The sequence below is a fragment of the Saccostrea echinata genome, unplaced genomic scaffold (genome assembly GCF_033153115.1).
Source record: "Saccostrea echinata isolate AGI-Se365-2 ecotype Australia unplaced genomic scaffold, CSIRO_AGI_Sech_v1 ptg000022l, whole genome shotgun sequence".
NCBI classification, from domain to species: domain Eukaryota; kingdom Metazoa; phylum Mollusca; class Bivalvia; order Ostreida; family Ostreidae; genus Saccostrea; species Saccostrea echinata.
Window position 1 is genome coordinate 1,519,639 of NW_026889771.1, and position 22,754 is coordinate 1,542,392.

Consider the following 22,754-nt stretch of genomic DNA (forward strand, 5'->3'; position numbering starts at 1 on the left):
TAGGCAGAAAAAAACCGTTTCATACTGTGGGAATACACTTTGCCCTCTAGTGATCCACCACCGTCATTTTTCCACTTACACATTTTAAACATAACTACATAACTACAAATTACCGTAAAATCGTTAAAAATGCTTAAAGTAAGGTCAAAGAACTATGCACGCTAACTCTTGATTCCCGCCTACAGTTTACGCCCATTTAATTCAATATTAATGGCAATTTGGCCAAAAAAAATCTCTTTTGAATGTAAAGAAGAGTTCAATGGAAATTGATTAATGATTTTAAATCTTTTTTGAATGCAAAGAAGAGTTCAATGGAAATTGATTAATGATTTTAATACTAGTGTCAAATAGTTAATTACTCTTAATTTCAACTCTTTTTATGTGGGGGGGGGGGGGGGGGGGGGGGGCTTGAAATCAGACTTTAAAGCATCACCAGATTTTGAAATATTCTTGGATATGAATAAATGACCCTCAATTTTTTTTCCTATATGTATGTATAACTTATGTTCAGTTAAACGTGTATGATTGAAAAAATACAATATTTCAGTTGTACACCCCTTTGAAGTTGGTGAAAAAATGATAATTTTTGTGGTTTTTTGTCTGTAAATATATGCCCCCCACCCCCCGGAAAGCAACAAAAGCTTTGGTATGAATTTGTAACGTTAAATAACAATTCTTAATACTTATAAAAAAGAATTTTTGTTTCACGGGATTGGAGAGGAGATGTTTTAAAGATATTTTCCGTTTTCCATACGATTTCAATAGTTAAAAACGCAAGTTTTACCAAAATTATAGAGTTATCTATCTTTATTTTCTCAAATAAATTATGTTTTGTGAAAATCCATATTAATATCTATTTAAGAAATAAGGTATCATTTTTAAACATCTATCGGGATATAAATACGGGTTGGTCACGAGATCAAATTCCATAAAGCCCGAAGGGCTTTATGGTAAATTTGATCTCGTACCAACCCGTATTTATATCCGATAGATGTTTAAAAATGATACATTATTACTTATATTTACATTTATGACTTATTCATATTTTATATTTTCCTGATTATAATCTTTCACGCGTGAAATGTTTTATTTTTCAAACTCAACGGCACGTATTTGATCCATTGTTTGCGCGTTGACCCTTTATGACGTCACTGAGAAATTACGTCGAACGTTTATGATGCGAGGAACCTGTGTTTATACGGATATAGATACGCGTTGCTTTCAATAGTGTTATATAAGGGAAAACATTTGCAAATGTAAATATATGAATATGTTAACTTTTGAAAATTGACTTGGAGGTAGACGGCAGAACTATACTTTCGTTCGTAGTTCTTTAAAAATTTAATGAAACAGATCTGTGCGGTCATTAGTATTTATTTTCTTGAAAATTGATTGAATAATGAGATTATTGTGCTTTCAACATTTTGACTACGTCCAGTTACATGTACCTAACGTTATTTGTGGTTGCGACGGGTATGTAAAACAAGTCGGTATATTTTTATTATGGCAAACCACGTTTCCAAAACTTGACATTACCTTTCCCAAAAAATAAGATTAATTTCGCATTTTTTAGGTCACCTGAGTGACTCAGGCGACTCATTGCTATCTGTTTTTGTCCGTCATCGTGCGTCGTTCGTCAACATTTGACTAATTTCACTATCCAAATCCTGGAATTTGCTAGTGTCCGACTTCACAGCAACAAAAAGTCGGGAGGGGGGGGGTGGGGGTGGGCAGACAGTATCTAAGGGAAAATTTATTATAGTGAAATACTGGAGGGGGGGGGGGCTCTTTTAATTATAGAGTGAAAATGCATTATTTCTTTGAAATTTTCTTCTCTACTAATGGGTATTAAGCAAGCTATATGCATGGTTATGATGAGCAAGGATGCCTCTTCCAAGATTGTGAATTTCGTGGCCCCTGGGTCAGGGGTTCTGGTGTTGGGACAGGGTTTTATGGTTATATATTGAAAATGCCTTAATTCTTTGAAAATATTCTTCTCTGCTCCTGGCTATTAAATAAACAAGTTAAATGCATTGTAATGATGAGCAAGGGTGCATCTTCCTAAATTGTGGAATTAATGGTTCCAGGATCAGGTTCTGGTGTTAGAATTGATAATTGAAAATCTTCTGCTCTGCCCGTTGGTATTTAGCAGATAATTGAAAGCATCATAGTTATGATGAGCAAGGGTGGCACTCTTAAAATTGTGAAATTTGTGGCCCCGGGATCAGGGGTTGGCTTAGTCCGAAATATCTGACGTTTTCCTAGCTTTTTTACGATTTGATATTTTACGTGCCAGGAAAACGTCAGAATTCCCAGTTTTCGTAATGGCGCCGGTTCTGACGTTTTCTTGGCACGTAAAATATCAAATCGTGAAAAAAGCCAGGAAAACGTCAGATATTTCGGACTAGGGTTGGCTTACAGGAAAGGGGGGGTCTATTTATTATGTAGTGAAAATGCACTATTTCTTTGAAAATCTTCTTTTATGCTACTGTGTATTTAACAGATAAACTAAGTATATGGTTATGATGAGCAAGACTGCCTTTTTCAAAATTATGTAATTTGTGGCACCAGGGTCAGGGGTTCTGGTATTGGAGGGGGGGGGTCTAATGATTATATAGTGAAAATGAATTATTCTTTGAAATCTTCTTCTCTGCTCCTGTGTATTTATCAAACATACATAGTGCATGGTTATGATGAGCAAGAGTGCCTCTTTCAAAATTGTAAATGGTGACCCCTGGGTCAGGGGCTCTTTTGTTACGGTGGGGTTCTGTGGATTATATATTGAAAATGCATAAATTCCTGAAAATTTGTATTTAGCAGATTAACTTAGTGCATGGATATAATGAACAGTAGTGTTTCTTCCAAAAATGTGAAATTCATAGCCCCTTGGTTTGGTGTTAGGGTAGTGCTCTGTTGAATAAATAGTGAAAACTGCATTCTTCTGCTCTATCCCTACATATTTCGCAAACATACTTCTTGCATGGTTATGTTGAGCAAGGGTGCCTCTTCCAAAATTGTGAATTTGGTGGCCCCTAGCAATAGGTCAGGGGCTCTTGTGTTACGTTAGGGTTTTATCGAGTATATATTAAAAATGCTCCAATTCTTTGAAGATCTTCTTCTCTGCTACTGGGAATTTAGCAGATAAACTTAGTGCATGGATATGATGAATAGCGTTTCTTCCAAAAATGCGAAATTCATAGCCCATGAGCCAGGGCAGGGCTCTGTTGAATATATAGTGAAATGCATTGTTTCTTTGATAATCTTCTGTTCTGTCCCTAAGTGTTTAGCAACATACCTTCTTTGGTTATGATGAGCAAGGGTGCCTCTTCCAAAATTGTGAATTTCGTGGCCCCTGGGTCAAGGGCTCTGGTGTTGGGGGGGGGGGGGGGTCATAGATTATATAGCAAAAATACATTATTTCTTTGAAAATCTTCCTCTCTGCTCCTGGGTATTAAGGAAACAAATAAAATGCATAGTCATGATGAGGAAGGGTGCCTCTTCTAAAATTGAGAAATTATCGCCCCAGGGTCAGTGATTCTGGTGTCAGAATGGGGTCTATTGATTATATGGTGAAAATGCAATATTGCTTTGAAAATCTTCCACTTAGTGCATAGTTATAATTAACAAGGGCACATCTTACAAAATTTTGATTTTCATGGTGGTTCGGTTATGGGTTCTAGTGGTAGATAGGGGCTGTGTTGAATCTATAGTGAAAATGCATTATTTGTTCGCAAATCTCCTTTTCTGCTCCGGGGCATCCAGGAACAACAGAATACAAAGTTGTAATAATCAAGGGTATTTTTACCAGGTTTTTGAAATTCTGGACCATTTGGTCAGTGTTTTGGTGCTTGGCAGGGCTCTATTATTTGTATTCTACTGAAAGAAGTTATTCCCCTTTTCTATTCGCCAATGATAAATAATCACTGTAAATAATGTAATTGAAAGGTCATTTGAATAAGAGTTATACAAGAATTTGTATGATATATAATAGTAATAGTGACAAATCGGGGTAAGTATCGTACAGGCGAGTAAATGGATTTACTTTAAAAATTTCTTCTTGAGTACTAGAATAATGATTTTGTTGATCCCAGATCCTCCTATTTCTCTTGCTTTCGGGCATTACAGATTCAACTATCATTTTTATTTTTTTTTTATATTCTATGGATTCTTTACAGTGTTGTATTATGCTCAGGTGACCGTTAAGGCCCTAGGGCCCCTTGGTTTTTTTTTTTTTACGATTCCGCAGAAAAAAAATCGTATTGCGATCCCGCAAATGTGTTACCTGGATCACTGGCACTCAAGTAAAATTTATGTAAATTAAATAATATTTATATGAATAAAGTAACACTATAACGTAAAATGATACCTTTGAATATCACATACTGATAAAATAGTACTCGATCACTGCATAAAAGTACGTATGAAAGTGAATATGATAGTGCATAAGATATCGATTCCGATACAAAATGACACCCAACATGTATAGCTGTAGCTCTAAATGAAAAATTCTATATGCTTGAATAAAAGATACTATCACTAAAATAAAAGTTACTCGGGTATAATCTTGCAAGTCTGTGTCGTGTTTGTACTGTTTTTTGCATTTTCTTTACAGAGAATATCTAGTTTTCTCTTTGTCACTCTATGCCACAGGTAATTTGCGGAAATGTATTTAAGGAATAACTGTCTTATCTTTTGGATTCATGATGTGATCAATCGAGTGGCTTGCGTGATAATTTGCATAAACGCCGAAGGCGTTTATGCATAAAATTATCAAGCAAGCCAATCGATTGATCATCGTCATGAATCCAAAAAATCTGACAGTTATTCCTTATATTTACATGCTCCTGATTCTGCAAATTCCCGTGCTAATAGCCCCGCTTCTGTCTCTATTTGCCCCGCCCCGCACGTGATTTTTTTTAACCGCGCCTATCGATGAACCAGTAGATTTATGTAGAAATAAAGTATTTTTACAATTTGTGATTTTATCTCGGACAAAGACATTGAAAATGTAAATATAACTTGATATTTTTTGCGGAAAAGCGTGACATAACTTTGCGGAAACGCAAAATAAAAAAAAAATCTCAAAATTTGCGGAAATGTAATTCACCCTTTTATTATTATTTACTAAGTGGAGTTAGTGATAAATGATTATATGCATAATGACCTTCTTAGAAAGTGTGCAAAATTTGAAATAATATCGATTTAATCGCTCCAGTCCACGATTTTTATATTTCAAATCACCTATTAATTCTATACCTTAAATAAATAAAAAATCAAAATAAAAACAATATTAAAAAAGGATATTCAGTTAAGTAATATATTATGTTTCATTCAGTGTTCTTAAGAGACGATTATTTTGATTTGAAGGTAACTCTAATATTCACCCAATGGAGGTTCTTTATTTTAGCCTCCACCATTACCCCTTATCCCCGCTCCTCCATTCCCCTGTATTTCTGCTTCTCATTCCTCTTTACCACCACTCCTCATTCTCCTTTATCTACCCAATCCCCTATTTCCATTATCTACTCTCCCTTATTCTCCTTTAACTCCACTCCCTAATTCCCCTTTATCTGTGCTCTGTGCTCCTTATTCCCCTTTATACCAACTCCCCCATTTCCATTATCTCCGCGCCACCCTTCCCTTTGATCTCCACGCCCTAATTCCCCTTTATCTGTGCTCCTTATTCCCCTTTATACCCACTCCCCCATTTCCATTATCTCCGCTCCACCCTTCCCTTTTATCTCCACTACCTCAATTCCTCTTTATCTCAACTACCTCATTCCCGTTATCTCAACTCCTCATTCTCCTGTATACCTGCTCCCCTATTCCTCTTTATCTCCACACCCCTTCCCCCTTTATTTCCGCTCCTTCATTCCTCTTTATCTCTACTCCCCCATACCTCTTTATCTCTGCCCCCATTCCCCTTAATTATCTCCACTCTCCAATTCCTCTTTATCTCCACTCCCCATTCCCCTCCTTCATTCATCTTTATATCCACTACCCCATTCCCTTATCTCCGCTCCAAATTCCCCTTTATCTCCGCTCCCCATTCCCCTTTATCTCCCCTCCTCAATTCCTCTTTATCTCCACTACCTCATTCCCGTTTATCTCAACTCCTCATTCTCCTTTATACCCCCTCTAATATTCCCCTTTATCTCCGCTCCTACATGTACATTCCTCTTAATCTCTGCTCTCCCATTCCCATTAATCTCCGCTCCCCAGTTTGCGAGTATGCGTGTATTTCGATTGTAAAACTTACTTGGCATACAGATGTCAGGTTTTTTCTTATCAAAAGTTATGGTGTTTATGATAAATAAAACCTCAGATATTACGGCAAAATGGAAACGAAGACGACCCCAACAATTCCAAAAACAACCTAATACAAAAAAAATGAATACAGTAATGCAGAGAACTTAATGCAAGTTTAATTCGAGAAAAGGAGGGGTGGTCCGGGGCGCCTTAACATTTATCTCCCTTTTTTTTTTTTTGTTTTTTTTTGTGTTTTGTTTTGTTTGTTTGTTTGTTTGTTTAGTTTAACAACACGCTTTGTATTGCAAAATTATTTAAAATGTCAGCGAGCAGATTGGAAGTTGTTTATACAGATATAAAACAATAGGAGTAGGTATTCTATGGTGTTGTAGATAAATTATCGTAGAAGAGAATGGATATCAATAGTTTCCCCACTGCATTTTCTCTCAAAGCGTACTGCATGACTGCAATTACGGGGAGGGGCATTCATGTTATTTGGAGGTAGATACCTTGTGTTATTATTATACTATGGTGTAAAAAAATATTACAGAAGCACGTGTCTATTGATATTATGCCTTTCAAAAGGTATATTGCGATGGAAAGGCGTAAAAACGCGGATCAAAAGTGTTTGGTAAGGGACTTAATTGCAGCTTATTGCCATCTTGCATACAGGTTGCTGGCTTAATGGCTTGGTTTAAATAAGATTTTCAGAAGTACATGAAAGTCAATGATTGATCCATGACCAATGTAGTCCCAATCTTGGATATGTACCCAGAGGACATAAATGTGCATTCACACGGCTTTTTTCCTTAGCGTTATTACGTCTTTTCAAGCGTTAATACGCTTATTCACTTGGCGTTCTATATAGCCTTTCATCCCTCCCCCTCCCCTTAGTTTGGTCCTTTCGGAAAAATAAATCTCCTTTCGACTAAATTTTGGAAGTTGTAGAAAATCTGTGTTTTAATTGGCATGAACATGTACTTGCTTTGTCAAAATGTTCTGGTGTAGATCCCTTCCTTCCCCGAACAAAAAAATTACCCCCCCCCCCACCGCAGCAATACTCCTACCCGTCCCCATCTGAAATGCCTAGATTCAAAAAGTTTAGAGAAACATTGACTACATGTATATTGGTTTTAAAAAGAATGAAGATAGAAATAAAGGAAAGATTTCAAACCTTTCTAAGTTTTAACTTAAGACAATACCTTGTACACTGTACAAACTTCTGCGTAATGTACAAGGCAGCTCAACCATTAAGCAATAAAAGGCATTTATTTTCATGAACTACGAATATTGTGCCTGTCGGTTAAGATATACGGACATAGAGCAATGCATTATAAATAGGACAAATTTCCTGCTTTTTCGAAAGCTGTTAAAAAATGTCCGAATCTCTTGATAGGGAAAAGAGAGGAGATGTGGGCACTAAATAATAACCTACACTTAATTCTCGATCCGCTCCCGTGTTTTGAAAGCACTTTATCCATCGAATCGTGAGGGATAGGCTACTGTCCTTTACAAAAATTTTGAAATTTGTACATGAGACAATTTTTTTCATAAGAAACATCAATTTTTTTGTAAAGGACACTATACCTCTCACGATTCGATAAAGTGGTATTTACAAAATAGAAGAAAATAGTAGGTCAATGTGTCAATCAAAAGTCACAAGGTCAGTAATCTAAATCTTCAATAAAGGTCATTTGACAAGCAATATACAGTACGTGACAGACGGACTGGCAGACAGACAAACAGAGGAAAAGCTATTGATCCCCAATTTTACTTTGCATAGCAGGTGTCAAAAAGTATAAATGGGGTCACGGCGGTGAACTTTGTTTCCTTATTTAGTCAAGATTCGAGTCTGCTATGCTTATGGCTGAAAAATTGTCAAGATTGAGTTTTAGTTTCAAAGTTGTACAAAATCTGGCTTAGATATCACATATATATCAAAAACCACATTCTTGTCAAAATGTTCTCTTCACACTACACATACAATACCATGACACCGAGTTCTAATGATTTATATCCTGATGTTAATGATAAAAGTGTTTCTTTTGATTCCCGTATACATGTACGTATGTATAAACTTTTCAGCTTAAGGAAGGTTTAAACTCTGCTTACTGAAGAGTTCTAATTCTATGGTGATTTTATGCAGTTAGAATGATCTGTCCTTTAATTTTAGATGGAATAAATGAAAATATATAGTAAATTACATATATTTGAAAAAGATTTATCTATTCTTATCATTGCATTGGACACATTGTTGCAATATTAGCAAACAACCGTGATTTCCGTACACTGACACTTAGGTGTCTTTGATCGCTCTTTCCAATAGAAATAAGGCATTTACCTCATGTTGAGAATGAACTAAATACACTCAGTGTGTATACCTTTATATGATACAATTTTCTCAAAGTCAAAAAAAAAAATCATTATTTAGTGTTTAGAGCTTCCTTAAAGCGCTGTTTCAAGCACATTTACATAGAAAAAAAAACCAAAAACCAACAACAAAAACAGTCACAATCAAACAAGTTTGGAGAGAGAGCGAGAGAGAGAGAGAGAAAGAAAGACACTTACCATTCTATACATTGAACAAATCACACACACTATATGTATATCCAAAATATATGAATAATGGATTCTGGTATTATGAATGTTTTATAATGTTACAACAGGGAAATAATTTGAGGAAAATGTTTCTCCGGAAACGCCACAGTCTTGCGGATATCTATTTTTTTCCAATAAAGTGGAAAAAAGGAGGACACAAGGAGAACTTTGACGCGATAACATGAAATAAGTTTTGACATCGGGCCAACAAAAAAAAATGTTTTGTTTGATGTTACACTGTACTCCGACTGACCAATCAAAATTGTCCCTACCCGATTTTTTAGTACTTTAATTTTTATATATTTATTTTCTTGAGGGGTGGGGGTGGGGGTGGGGGGGGGGGTTCTGGAAAAATACAGATCGTCCGACTTGCTTTTAAACTTGCCATTGATCTTTTTTTTATTTTGTTTTGCAAACATCTAAACAAAGTCGCTGAAGTTTATTTAAGAACCACGGAGGAATAAATTTCTAAATCTGATTTTCATAACAGTTAATCATTGTGTTAGATAATTCCAACAATAAGATAAATAAAACCTACCTTCTTACCCACTATGAAAAATATATATGGGCCGGAGTACATCAAACAATTTTTTTTTTTAAATGTTGGCCTCGCTTCAGAACCTGTGCTGTGCTAAAAGATAAGGCTTCAGGTCTTTTAGTAATAATTTTTTGGGAACAAAAAGTCAAAGAGAAATCTATATGTAAATAAATAATCCAATATGAATATGAATTTCTCGTGCGATACGTAGCAGTATATGGTTTTTGAGTCTAGCATTAAGGACCCTCTCTATACCAGTGCAAAATGTTTTTTGGGCATTGAGAAAAATATTTTGAATAAAGGTGTAAATATTGAGCTTATCTATTTAATTTTCAATATATGGTACGTGGTATTTACCCCCAGGAAAAATGTTCAAACACAACTTGACACAGTACCAATGAACAGAAATATATATATAGTTCAATAGCGGCGAAGCTTACCACTTAAAGTACCAGATGGACGGACCTCTCAACTAACAAATAGGTGTCAGATTCTGGTAACAAATATATATATAAGTAATGTAAATATATGTAATATGATTTGATTTTATGTATGTTAGTGTTTATTGTATTCATGACTATATGCCAATGTATGATGGTGTTGTCAATAAGTAAATTGAATTGTAAATATGTAATATGTATAAGTAATGCAAAATTAGGTGGAAGTATGTATCATTTAGCTTATCTTTGCTTACCCCCGACTTTTTTTTAATAGTCAGAATAGAAAAAAAATATGTGTGGTATTCATATGACCTAAGTCCTTCCCCTTTTTTCTGCTTTACAAAGTTGTTCAGAGAGCTATGTACAGTTCTGCTCCATACTTCTGGTGTGGGGTCGCACTTTAGTTCAACACATAGGAGCTTCTTAATTACTGATATTGAAAGTGCGGTCTTTTCATAGAAACTCCCAATCATGCTATATAGCATAACATGGCGTGCCTCCTCCCAATAATTTTGCCGTTAGAGTATATACCATAGATAACATAGCTATTTTATTCTTGTGCTCTCTCGATAGTAACGTCTGATTACCTTTTTTGAATTTTTTTATTTCCTTTTTTAAAAAAATTATTTTTATTATTATTTTGCTTGTCAAGGGATTTTTCTTAATAGTACCCTCCCAAAATGAAAATGTTTGGTTGTGCCCCCTCCCCCCACTGAAATAACTTCTACGGGCCTGCATAAGGAAATCATAAAAAAATTTCACCGAGATGGCTTTTTCCCTCTTTATGATTTTAACAAGCATGACATGTTACCAATACTTATTATCTAAAAATGTATCTAACAAACTTAAACACTCCACTGAAGTGCAATCCACGGTTTGGTTAGTTATGATTCATATCTAACAAACTAGATGAATCGTAACTCCGGAAATATTTAACAAGTACTATTGAAATAATCTCATGTCAGTTTACAATTTAAAAGCATTATCCTCATCAGTGTATTTAAAGAAACTGTTAACAGTTTATTGATTGACTCACCCCCCAAAACGGTCCGACCCCAAAAACTTTCGCTCCTCAGCCAGGAATAATAACCACGCACATGCAAATGTTTCGTATATGGGGTCACTCCCTTCTTTTTCTTTCCACCTGGAAAGAAAAAGAAGGGGTGACTCCATATACGAAACAAGAGCCTGTGGTAATTACTATTAAAATTTCAAGTCTGACAATGAAGCTTGAAATTGAATTGATGTTAGTTAGGAATATTGGAAAATATGTCTGAAAAATGTAACATTATTTCACCTAAAAAGTTTACCCTGCGTCTCCTTTTCCTTTCAGTATACATGTTTATTATATGATTGAATAATTCTCATCTCTCTGATTGTCTGAGATCCAACAATGTTAGAAAAATACTGCGTTATATTGACCTGAACGTGACCTTCCAGGTCAATATAAGGAATTATTTATTCTACATTGGACCAAAAATAGATAGGGAAATTCCAAATTGATGCAAATAGTTTTGGAAAGTTATTTCACTTGCACCTGACTTTCACTCATATGAACATAACATATATCAAATGAAATGCTGAAAAGTGGGCATACAATAATATTACCCTGTTTACTGAAATTATTTAACTTATGCTTTTCATATGGTCATTACCCAGAGACATGGGCAAAAGGATATATTACCCCTATATTTAAATCAAATGATCCCTGTGATCCAAATAATTACCGTGGAATAACTATAACAAGTAATCTTGGTAAACTCTTTAATAATATTTTAAATACCAGATTAGATAACTTTTTAAGGGAGAACAATTTAATACACTCTTGTCAGGCAGGATTCACAAAACATGCCAGAACTTCAGATCATTGTTTTATTGTTAAATGTCTTATCGATAAATATTGTAACACAAAAGAAGGAAGACTTTATGCCTGTTTTGTAGATTTTCATAAGGCATTTGACAGTGTTGTTCATAATGGTTTGAAATTGAAACTACTGCAATACAATGTTGGAAATAAATTTTATAACTTTGTAAATGATATGTACATGAAAAGTGAAGCATGTGTCAAGTATGGAAATCTTCTTACTTCTTCATTTCCTATCAAATTAGGTGTACATCAGGGAGATTACTTGAGTCCAACTTTATTTAAAATGTTTATAATTGATTTGCCATCATATTTACAAGGCTGTATAGACTCTGTCATGTTACACTCAAAAAGTATAGACTGTTTGATGTATGCAGATGATATAGTAATTTTTTCATCAACACCTGAAGGACTACAGCAAAAGCTAAATTCTTTAGAAAAGTATTGTGATGATTGGGGTATGAAAGTAAATTCTAATAAAACGAAAATTATTATATTTAACAAAGCTGGGAGAACAATCAAACATAAATTTCACTACAAAAATTTCAATATTGAATGTGTATCTAGTTATAAATACCTAGGCATCTATTTCACAGCCTCGGGGACTTTCTCTATGGCAAAAAAATGAGTTATACAAAAAAGGACTTGAAGCTTTTTTCAAGTTTCGAAAGACTTTCTTAGCTTAAATCCTGGGATATCCACTAGCCTCAATATCTTTGATCACACAGTTAAGCCTATATTACTTTACGGCTCAGAAATATGGGGAATATTTAATGTTAATAATTCAAAAATAAAGCAATCTAATCAAATATTGATGCAACTATGCTATAAAAGCTTTACAGGAGAAAATTTACACGTCAAGTTCTGTAAAACTATACTAGGTTTAAATAGGAAAAGTACGAACCATGCCTCTCTTTCAGAATTAGGTAGATATCCTTTACATTATGATATTATCAACATGTTACTTAAATATTGCTACAGATTAGAAAATTTAAATTCAGATTTCCCTTTACTAAAAGATGCATTTATATGTAGTAAGGAACTTCATTTCGCCCAAAAAACAACTTGGTACTCCTCAATAGAAAAATTACTAAAAATTCTTGATATCCCAAACATAATGTCCTATACTAAGAGTAATTTTATGAATTCATTAAAACAATCCATGCATAAAAAATACTCACTTGATTGGCAACATTCAAATGAAACACTAAAAGAGGGCAAACTTGTCACTTATTTATTTCTGAAGAACAATTTTAGATTGGAAAAATATCTAATTTTATTAAAACCTGAATACAGAAAACCAATATGTAGATTACGTGTATCAGCGCACAGACTTTTTATAGAATTAGGCAGATATAATCAAATTGAAGATGCTTAATCAAATTGAAGATGAAGAACATTTCCTTGTTCACTGTAGCAAATTTACAAAGGAAAGAGAAGACCTATTTAACCTGATCTCATCTAAAGTAAAACATTTTACAGAATTGCCTGATAAACAAAAATTATTCTGGATTCTAAATTGCGAAGAACTAGATATACTAAACTCTCTTGGAAGATTTTTACAAAAAACATTACCATAAATTTTAGGATTATTAATTATGTAAAAGTATGATACTTTCAAGTATATGGTTTAGTAATGTATGCATATATATATGATGTACTATATATATACCTATAAAACAAGTCTTATGTTCATATAAGATATTTTGGGTATTCCCCTACTTGTATGTCTTTTCTATCAATCAAGCAATTCTCTTCCTCTTATGTATATGTATATTGTATTTCGTGTGTATGATCATAATCATTATATACATTTTAACAATGTACTTTCTTTTTGCCCCATGAGGGCCCTTAATTGGTCAATAAACGAATTGAATTGAATTGAAATTGAATATATTTTTGGGTGGGGGTTGCAGGAGGCATGCCCCTCTCCCCACCTTTTGAGAATGTAAAGTTTTAATTTAAATAAGGATAAAAAATTTCAATGAAAGCCCCCCCCCCTCCCCTCGTTTATGAACCTTTACATCCCAATAAATAAAATTTTGAGCTGAGAGAATTCTTTTCCTTTTTGTTGGGGGGGGGGGGTAGTCAAAGATTTGTTTTCGTTGTCATTTTTTTCTCTTTTAATGCCCCCTTTTTCAAAATGAATCCTATATGTGCCTGACATTTATTTCTTCTACATTTAACCTAAGCTAGAAGTAAAAATTCCAAAATAATACAACTGGTTGTTTTTTAAACCCCGTTTCTCTCATTATGTTCTGCTAGTACTTCAGTAGATGTGAACAATTAAGATGGCATGGATTGCTTAAAGAGTGTGTGTCATTTAATCATTGAATCATATAATAAAACAATTATTGCTGTTTTTCGGTCAATACTATGATTTAACCACCTTCGAAGTACAATATTCACCCCTCAGGTGTCTAAATCATCGTATTGACCTCAAAAACCAGCAATAATAATTATTGTATAATATATAAAAGAGCTGATTTCAGAACCTGAGGAACGGACTACTGTCCTTCCTAATATACTTTATTTTAGCAAATAAAATATACAACATGACTATCAATGATAGTCACATGACTATCAAGGATAGTCATGTTGTATGTTTTATTTACTAAAGTAAAGAATATCAGGAAGGACGTCGACACTACCTTAAATTTGCATCTGGAATTCTTATGCGCAGAATTGCTAGATATTCTTCTCGTTCTGCTTCTAATTTCCCCTCGAAATCATTTCAATCTTAGTATAAATAAGTTTTTCCCCTTTTTATTTACATGAAAAATTTTGATCCTGCATTGTGGCACCACTTTATTCCCAAGGAATCATGACATAACTTGAATCCAAGCTTCGATATTAATATGACTAGCATGGCCTTTGTTCTGGTGAAGAAACTTTCTAAAGAGCTTGTTTTCCTATACAAATTCATAAGCTAAGATTTTAACCCCGTCCTAACCCCAGGGTACGTAATTTGAAAAAAAAAAAGAATCAACAACTTGAAAATGTTTTTAAATTGATAAGATTTAGATGGACCTGCCACTCTTGAAACTATGGTGGACCCACAAATTGATTATGATTTGACAAATTTCCATCTGCACTACTGAGGATGCTTGTCTGTTAACAGGTTAATACGACTAATCATGACCTAAACTTTGATCCTCTTTGAAGGTCTCACCCTACCCTAGAGGCAATGGTTTGAACAAATAATCTACATCATATCTGGAAGCATTGCTCATCCAGTGGTTCTTGAGAAGAATATTTTAAATGATTTCTTGATTATCCCCCCCTTAGAAGGAAGCATGGCTCAATTTGAACAAATCTAAATCCCCTTTACTCAAGGAAACTTTGTACCAATTAAGTTCAACTGAAATTGGCCCAACGGTTGCGGAGAAAGGTCTACCTAAACACCAATAAAAACGACGACGGACAACGAACTGCTCACTTGAGCTTTTGGCTCAGGTGAGCTAAAAAATAAAATATAGAATCACTAAAAACAAAATTATTTGAGGAAATGGCTTCAACGTGAGAGTCTGTTTCTACGTATCCAACTACACAAAATCGAAATTCAGCCAAAGTAAGATAACTCTCAAAAGGTAAGAAGTATCTAAATGGCCCACTGATGATACTGAACGCAGTACATTGTACTTTCATTAGTAAATTCAAGCCCTGTGTAGTTAGCTTAGAAAAAGCATGGTAACTAAATTTGTTGCATCAGTTTGCTCTTTCCTTGAATACAAGGAATTCAGTATTACGTACAGTTGAACTTTGATATCTTGAAAACAAACATCTTGATTACCAGGGATATGTCAAAGTAAGTTAGCAGTCTCAACCACTTTTTTTTTATCATTATTTTATCCTCTTTATCTTCAATCTTTCGACATCTTGGTCCCGTGGAGTTCGAGATTACAAACTTTGACAGTATGTTGTCAACAGCTTACTAGTATTTCACAGCACCACTCTTAACCTTATACTCTTATTGTTCATTTTTAAAATCACATGCATACATATTTTTTAAAGTATTTATTGTATCCCATGTTTAATGCATACAACCATACCATTATCAATTAGTGATTTTAAAGACAACAAATAACTGTTTACATACATGTCAAATAATCACAAGAAAATATCACAGTTACAGTGTATGTAAGCATTACAATTCAAGTTTAAAATAAGACTGTAATCGAATTCATACTTTCAGTATCAAGATTACAATTCACATAGTTACACCTGTAAAATCATGCTGGTTTCAAAAGCACAATGCTAAGTTTCAGTGCACTAATAATGAAAATATATAGATTTACTTTTATTATTTCTTTACGTACATAATATACATGTACAGTGTATATATAAATATTCATATATAAAGACATTAAATATAAACATGTTATATAAGGAATCATTGGCAATTTCATTCTTGCTTCTGATTTAAAGAGAAAACAAATCTTTAAAAATGTTGCTGGTTGCTTCAACTTGTGAATGCATTACTGTAAATAATGCCTCTGCTTTTTCACCAAATTTACCAGTAGAAGAAAAAAATTGCCAAAATTCCATATACAACAGTAAACATTTCTTGAAGCAGTTTTAACTTATATAAAGCACTAAAAAAAAAATAATAAAATAATGGACTGTTCAAGTGAAGATTCAACAGGTTGGTCACTTCAGCAACCACTTTGAATTGTTTTCATGAATGTTTTGAAACAAGCTCTTATTTTCACTGTTGCTGGTGCTGGAACCACTTAACCAGGTACTTGTAACTGGTTTCTTCATCAACCAGCCCTGGTTCTCTGCTGGTACAGTAGTTGGTATGGCAATTACCTGGCCCTCTGGAATATCTTTACCTACTATTTTACTACCAGGAGCTTTAACCCATGTCGACAGGTTGGTGTCAATATGGTCAAATGACACTACCTCCGGAGTAGCCTTTTTGGTCGATGTCACAGGTTTCAGCCAATCAGAGAGCTGTTCTTTGGTGTTAATAAGATACTTGCTGAATGGATTGGAAGCATTACTGCTGCAAGACCTGGCATGTCCCGATTTCAGTAACCATGCATTAGTATCTATTGGGCCAGTGTAGGTTTTGCGTACTTTGTTAGATATGCCTGTGGTGTTAGTTGTTGTGAGTTTACAGGATGGATTCTTTTGAAGGAATTTATCCAGACAACTGGGATCTGCAGAACACTCCTTTACATCTGTAAAATAAATTTAAATCTTAAAACTGGCTTTATTGATGTATTCTAAATTTACAATCCTTTAAAATGCAATACGAAATACAACTTTTCTGGGTTTTTTTCTTTTTTGGGGGGTGGGGGGTGGGGGTTCAACTGAGTCCAGAGTTGTGAAAACAAGTGGCCTCATCAGCATGAATGGTACCAAAAAAAAGACCAATAAATCCTCAGGTTTCTCTGTCAAGACAACTGTTGGACTTTAACACTGACCAATCAAAAGAAAGTACCAATATTTGGATTGACAGATAATAAGTGGAAATAATGAAAGTTTGGAATCTATCAGTCAGAATATTTGACAGTTCTTAGAAAATTTTGACTAGTTTGATACAGATGACCTATTGCTATCTACTAGTATTTTTGTGCCCTAGTTATTTGTAAATTTTGGAAAATTTTTGCTTCCACTCTGATTTTGCTGACCAATTTGAACCATCTTTGAAGTATGAAATCCATGGGAAAATAATTTGTTTTCCTTGCTAAAGGTGACCATCAATGCCTATGGCCTTGCCCTGTCCCATCTAATTACAGTAAATTTTATGTTTGACTATAACAATAGGACATCCCTTACCATGACATTGTTCCTCTGCTGTACAAAGCCAGGTGAAGTCACTAGCCTTGGGATTTTCATGTCCTAAACAAGACCCCAAATTCTCTATGTCCATTGCTTTCTTGGACTGGCAGGTCTGGCTACAACAGCTATCTGTCTGCAGATTCAAGACATCACATGATATAGTGAATTTATTTTCAATACAAATTTTCATTTTTCAAAATGGAACATGACCTTTCCAAAGGAGAGCAAAAAGTCAGCACATGAATTTGTTCAACCAAAAATTTGCAGTTTTTATACATTTTTTTTTTTTTTTTGAAATTTGATATTAAAACAAAAATTTGTTTTACCTTCTTTGCAAGCCAGTGTTTGGTGTCCTGAGACACTGTAGCAAAGTAGGTTTGAAAAATGTCATGAGGCTTGCTTTGAGTTGAGTTCTTGCTGTGTATAGAGCTGGGAGAGGAGCTAGTCTTCAGCCACACAGTGGAGGATGGCTTGTACTTCCAATGAAGCAGGTCTGGAACAGAGTGGGAGGGGGAAATGACAAAATCATGGTGGAATTCAGGGTCTGTTTCTGGAGTACCTGCAAAAAGTAAGGGATAATACTATATCAAGTACTGTAGATTACCAAATTTTCGCAAGAACTTAATTACGTGAGATAGATATTTGGTACATATAAGAGGGACAAAATTTTTATGAATTCTGTTTATTGCTGTATATAAGCTATGCTAATAAAATTTTACACGAGAATGAAATTTTCACAAGCTGACGGTCTCGCTTAATTATGAGAAAATAAAGTTCTCACGACTAAAAAGTGATTTACAGTAAATAAATAAACTGCCATTTTAACCTCATTTACATTCATCTTTGTATATAGGGTTTGTGCAATGAGAGAGTGGGGAACATGGAAATAGCAATATTGTGTGCTCAATGGAGTTTTTTTTTCTTACAATATGTACCAAAATTTCAAATATATCCATTCTTCTAGTGACACACACTAGATTCTAAATATATCTGATAAATATCCAGCATTAATATTCTTTGTTACTTAATTCAGTCGTATGTCTGAATATGACATTTGATTCTCAGACATGAATACACATTTTGGGCTGAAATTTTTTAAAGCCATTTTTTTCTTGTCACATCCACACTGGTTTTTTTTGTGGTGGTAGTGGGGGTGGGGTGGGGGGTTGCTAGCCTTGATCTTAAAACACATACCAGTAGATCCTCCTCCTTCCACAATCTCAAAATCATCCTCATCCTCAAAATCCTGTTTAATCTGCTTCAGCCAGCTCTTGGTGCTTGAAAAGGTCGAATGAGAGGAGAAGGAGGGCACACTGTGACTGGGGGTCAAGGACAAGACCTCATCTGACAAAGTGGAGGAGCAAACTGACCCCTGGTCCTTGCTGTCACCTGATTGATACAACCAATCATTCTTCTTATTGCTCAAGTTTGGCATGGAAAATTTGGGGGCAGACACAGACATCTTTGAAATGGAGGAAGGTCTGGCCAGCCAGTCATCAGCATTAGGAGAAAGCTTGGGAATTTTTACATCAATCTACAAGTACAGTACAAAACAATGAGCATTATAATGTATACTTAGTTTTGAACCTCACTTGTAGCTACTTACTTAAGGACACTTAAAAATTTGTCATGTTCCAACTGCAACAGATTACAATTGAGCAAGTACTTATGATCTGTGTAACAAGTTCAAACTTGAAAATTTGATTATCCATTAAGATTCATTTTCTCAGAATTCTACATTCTCTTTCAGTAATATAAGTATTTCTTTCAATGAATACCACAACATTTTCTGAAAATTTTTCACAGTATTTATGATAACAGCATAGTAATCCATAAACAGTCCTTCAGCAGCAAATAACAAGGATATGCTACCTGGGTTTAATACACACAAATGTCACACTTTGTCACTCTTAACTTGCACAAACCTCATCATTCACCATGTACACTATATTACACCCAATCTAGCATACATCAGTGCACCTCCTTTTTCACATCCTGTTGAGCCATGCAATGTGTGAGAAATAACCTCCCACCCCACCCCCATGCACTCCCTTCCCCAGAAAAACTTACACAGGCGTTGGACATCTTAGATTGATGAACCTCCTCTACAGTTTTATACAGGACGTGGTGTTCAGCATCCTCATATTCCTCCACATGTTTGGGCAGACTGGTCGATGGATTCCCCGGCTGAACAAACACAGAGTGGGGCAGACCACTGGCGTCTATCTTACCAAAGCTGTTGATACTCTCTCGGAGTGACCCAGCATCACAGCGGAAGGTCAAGTATGGCGATTCCTCAGGCTTCAAGTCACTGGGATCAATTCTATATGAAATGGAAGATGTTTTTTTAAAAAAAAGAAACAAGAGAAATAGGAACTGGTGCTCAAGTACAGAATTACTTTTTTGTATAAGACACACAACTGGGAAACAGACTTTTAAGATAAATTATTTTCCTTTCTATTTTTTTTTATCCCAAATATACTGTTACCAGCAAACTATCAATAAATCTTGACTCTAGCATGTACCATAACTTTTTAAAATAAAATAGCATGTAATCCATGTATTAAAAAAATGTTCAACATAAATTACTTTTTCTCCTCAAAACAGTCAGCCTCATTTCTGTATTTAGTATATTACCTTGTTTGGCTTAATCCCCCCTTCTGGGTCTGGATGACCCCCAGTAATTTGTGCAGCTTTGCCTGCTGGTTACTGAGAACCTCTTCTTTAGCACTCTGTAACAACTCCACCTGGTTCAGGAGCCAAACCTCGCGGTTCCTCAAGGCCTCCAAATTACGACTCACTGCTGTCTGAACTTGTAGTTTAACCTATGTGCGAAAAAAGAAGTGATTTAATATTATACATCGTTTTAATTTGATTACAACTGAGTTTCGGTAATCCTTACATCAATAATAGGTATACCTCGCTTTGCTGTCAAAATCTGGGGAAACATTTACCAATTATGAAAGGTATGTTTCAATAATTTGGATGTTTCATTAACATGTACAATATTCCCAGGAAAAGAATCCTGATTTATGAGACTCAACTGTAAATCAAATTCTTTTTATAATGCTTTTTATTAAGTGTACTGGTTATAACATGTCATGGGTACCAAGTATACATTAGAAAATGTTTGAACTTTCTCTGTATAATAGGTACAGTCCCTATATGTTTTAATTAGTTCACATGCATAGAAACACCAGTCCTATATCTAGCCTTAACTCACTTGTATATAGTTCCATGTGAAACTTTTGATCCCATATTATGACCCCAGAGACCATGAGTTGAACAGTTTTGAATCTACACTACCTCAGGAAGCCTTCAAATGAGTTTCATCTTCTCTGGTACAGTGGTTTTTGAGAAGATTTTTAAAGTTTTTTCCTATATATTTCAATGTAACACTTTGACTCCTTATTGTGGCCCCATCTAACCCCCCCCCCCCCGGTGTCATGATTTGAATAATTTAGAATCTACAGTTCCTCAGGAAAATTTCCGATAAGTCCAGTAGTTCTTGAGAAGAAGATTTGAATAATTTAGAATCTACACTTCCTCGGGAAAATTTCCAGTAAGTCCAGTGGTACTTGAGAAGAAGATTTTTTAACTTTCTGTGCTATATATTTCAATGTAAAATTTTGATCCTTTATTGTGGCCCCACCCTAACCCCAGGGTCTATGGTTTGAACTATTTACAATCTACATTATGTCTGAAGCTTTCACATAACTTTCACCTTTTCTGGCCCAGTGGTTTTTGAAAAGATGATTTTTAAAATTTTTCTTTTATATTATTTCAATGTAAATCTTTCGTCCCACCTTATCCCTGAGGTCATGACTTGAACAATGTAGAATTTAAACTTCCTCATAAAGCTTTCACACGTTTCACCTTTTGGGGCCCAGTGGTTCTCTTGAGATTTTAAAAAAGTTTTCTTGTACATTTCAATGTAAAACGTTGATCCACTACTGTGGCCCCATCCTATCCTCAGGGGTCATGATTTGACCAATTTAGATTTACTTAAGGGAATGCTTCCTGATTAAGTGTAGATTCTAAATTTTAGAATCTACACTTAATCAGGAAGCCTTCCCTTTAGTTTCATCTTTTCTAGTCCAGTGGTTTTTGAGAGGAAGATTTTTTAAAGATATTAATTCCTATATCCTTTTAAAATTATAATTTTACACAAATAAAAAATATTTTTAAAAAAAATTAATTATACTTTATTTTTCAATTTATCATTTTTTTTCTAACTCACCTCACTGACATTTTGCTGAAGCTTTCTCTTTACTTTGTCAATTTCTTTAGTAGCATTTTCTATCTGGCTTGCCTGATTTTCCATTTCACAATATCTCTTTAAAAAGAAATAGGGAAAAATTAAATGCACCTGTTAAGAACTTTTTTTGAAAAGCAGGAAAATTGACCTGAGTGTTTAATATATACTGCACTGAAATCTACGCAGTTGTGTATTGACACAAACAGATGAAAGGTAAAAATCTTATCTAATATTTAGAACAGGTATGGGTCACAAAAATTTATCTCTACCAGAACCTGTGCCTGCAATGTTTATGTGAAAGAACTAAAGGTTACTGGCCTTGATCTAAAATCACACTAAGATAATGTGTCACATGATGTAATAATTAAATAAGCAAAATATTTACACGTCTTAATGCATGTAATGCATTCATCATTCATTTACTTGATTTAATTATGCATTTCTATTTAGATTTTGATTGCTTCATTATAAATAATAAAATTCTAAAAATTAATACATATATTTTTAAAGAAAATAAATAAAAATAATAAAATGAATGGATATAAAAGCAAACGACTTACACGTTCCTGTCATGACCGTGACCGACAACCGACATGTGTTTCTCAGTCACGTGTCGCAAATATTATTATTTTTGTTGAGGGAAACTAAGGTGCTAAGTTAATTATAAAAAGCAAGGAGGGTAGTCATTTAATACCACATTAAATGTAAAAAATTTAATCACATTTAAAAGGCAGATGAATTCTGATGACATTGTTTTATCAAATATACGCCATACTCTCGTGCATTCCTGTCACGTTCGCACATTTCGCCATCGTTTTGAGACTGCAAGACAGAACCGAGTAAAATTCTTCTTAGCAAAATTGGCTGCCATGATATTTAATTAATCTCTAATTCATGGAATGTAGAAAAATGGGTACATTAATACTTACAAAGATTAAACTGTTAAAGTAGATTGAAGATAGTCCGTTGACGGTTGAACAAAACAACCGGAACTTCCGTGTTGCCTCTTTCGAAGAA

General features: G+C 34.5%; 1 protein-coding gene across 2 annotated transcripts; it reads right to left on the reverse strand.

Annotated features, from left to right (window-relative positions):
* Positions 1 to 15,691: 15,691 nt before the first annotated feature.
* Positions 15,692 to 22,685, reverse strand: LOC133190197 (nuclear receptor coactivator 4-like). Of its 2 annotated transcripts, none has more exons than XM_061325688.1 (8): positions 22,667 to 22,685; positions 21,720 to 21,815; positions 20,117 to 20,304; positions 19,550 to 19,802; positions 18,674 to 19,013; positions 17,806 to 18,038; positions 17,477 to 17,612; positions 15,692 to 16,875 (listed from the first exon to the last, which is right to left on the reverse strand). In XM_061325688.1, exons 2-8 carry the CDS (start codon positions 21,801 to 21,803, stop codon positions 16,340 to 16,342), a joined length of 1,770 nt encoding a protein of 589 aa, XP_061181672.1. In that variant the 5' UTR covers positions 21,804 to 21,815; positions 22,667 to 22,685; the 3' UTR covers positions 15,692 to 16,339. The 2 variants fall into 2 exon arrangements, with proteins under 2 accessions (XP_061181672.1, XP_061181671.1); XM_061325687.1 differs by lacking the exon at positions 22,667 to 22,685 and adding an exon at positions 22,459 to 22,503.
* Positions 22,686 to 22,754: the final 69 nt, after the last annotated feature.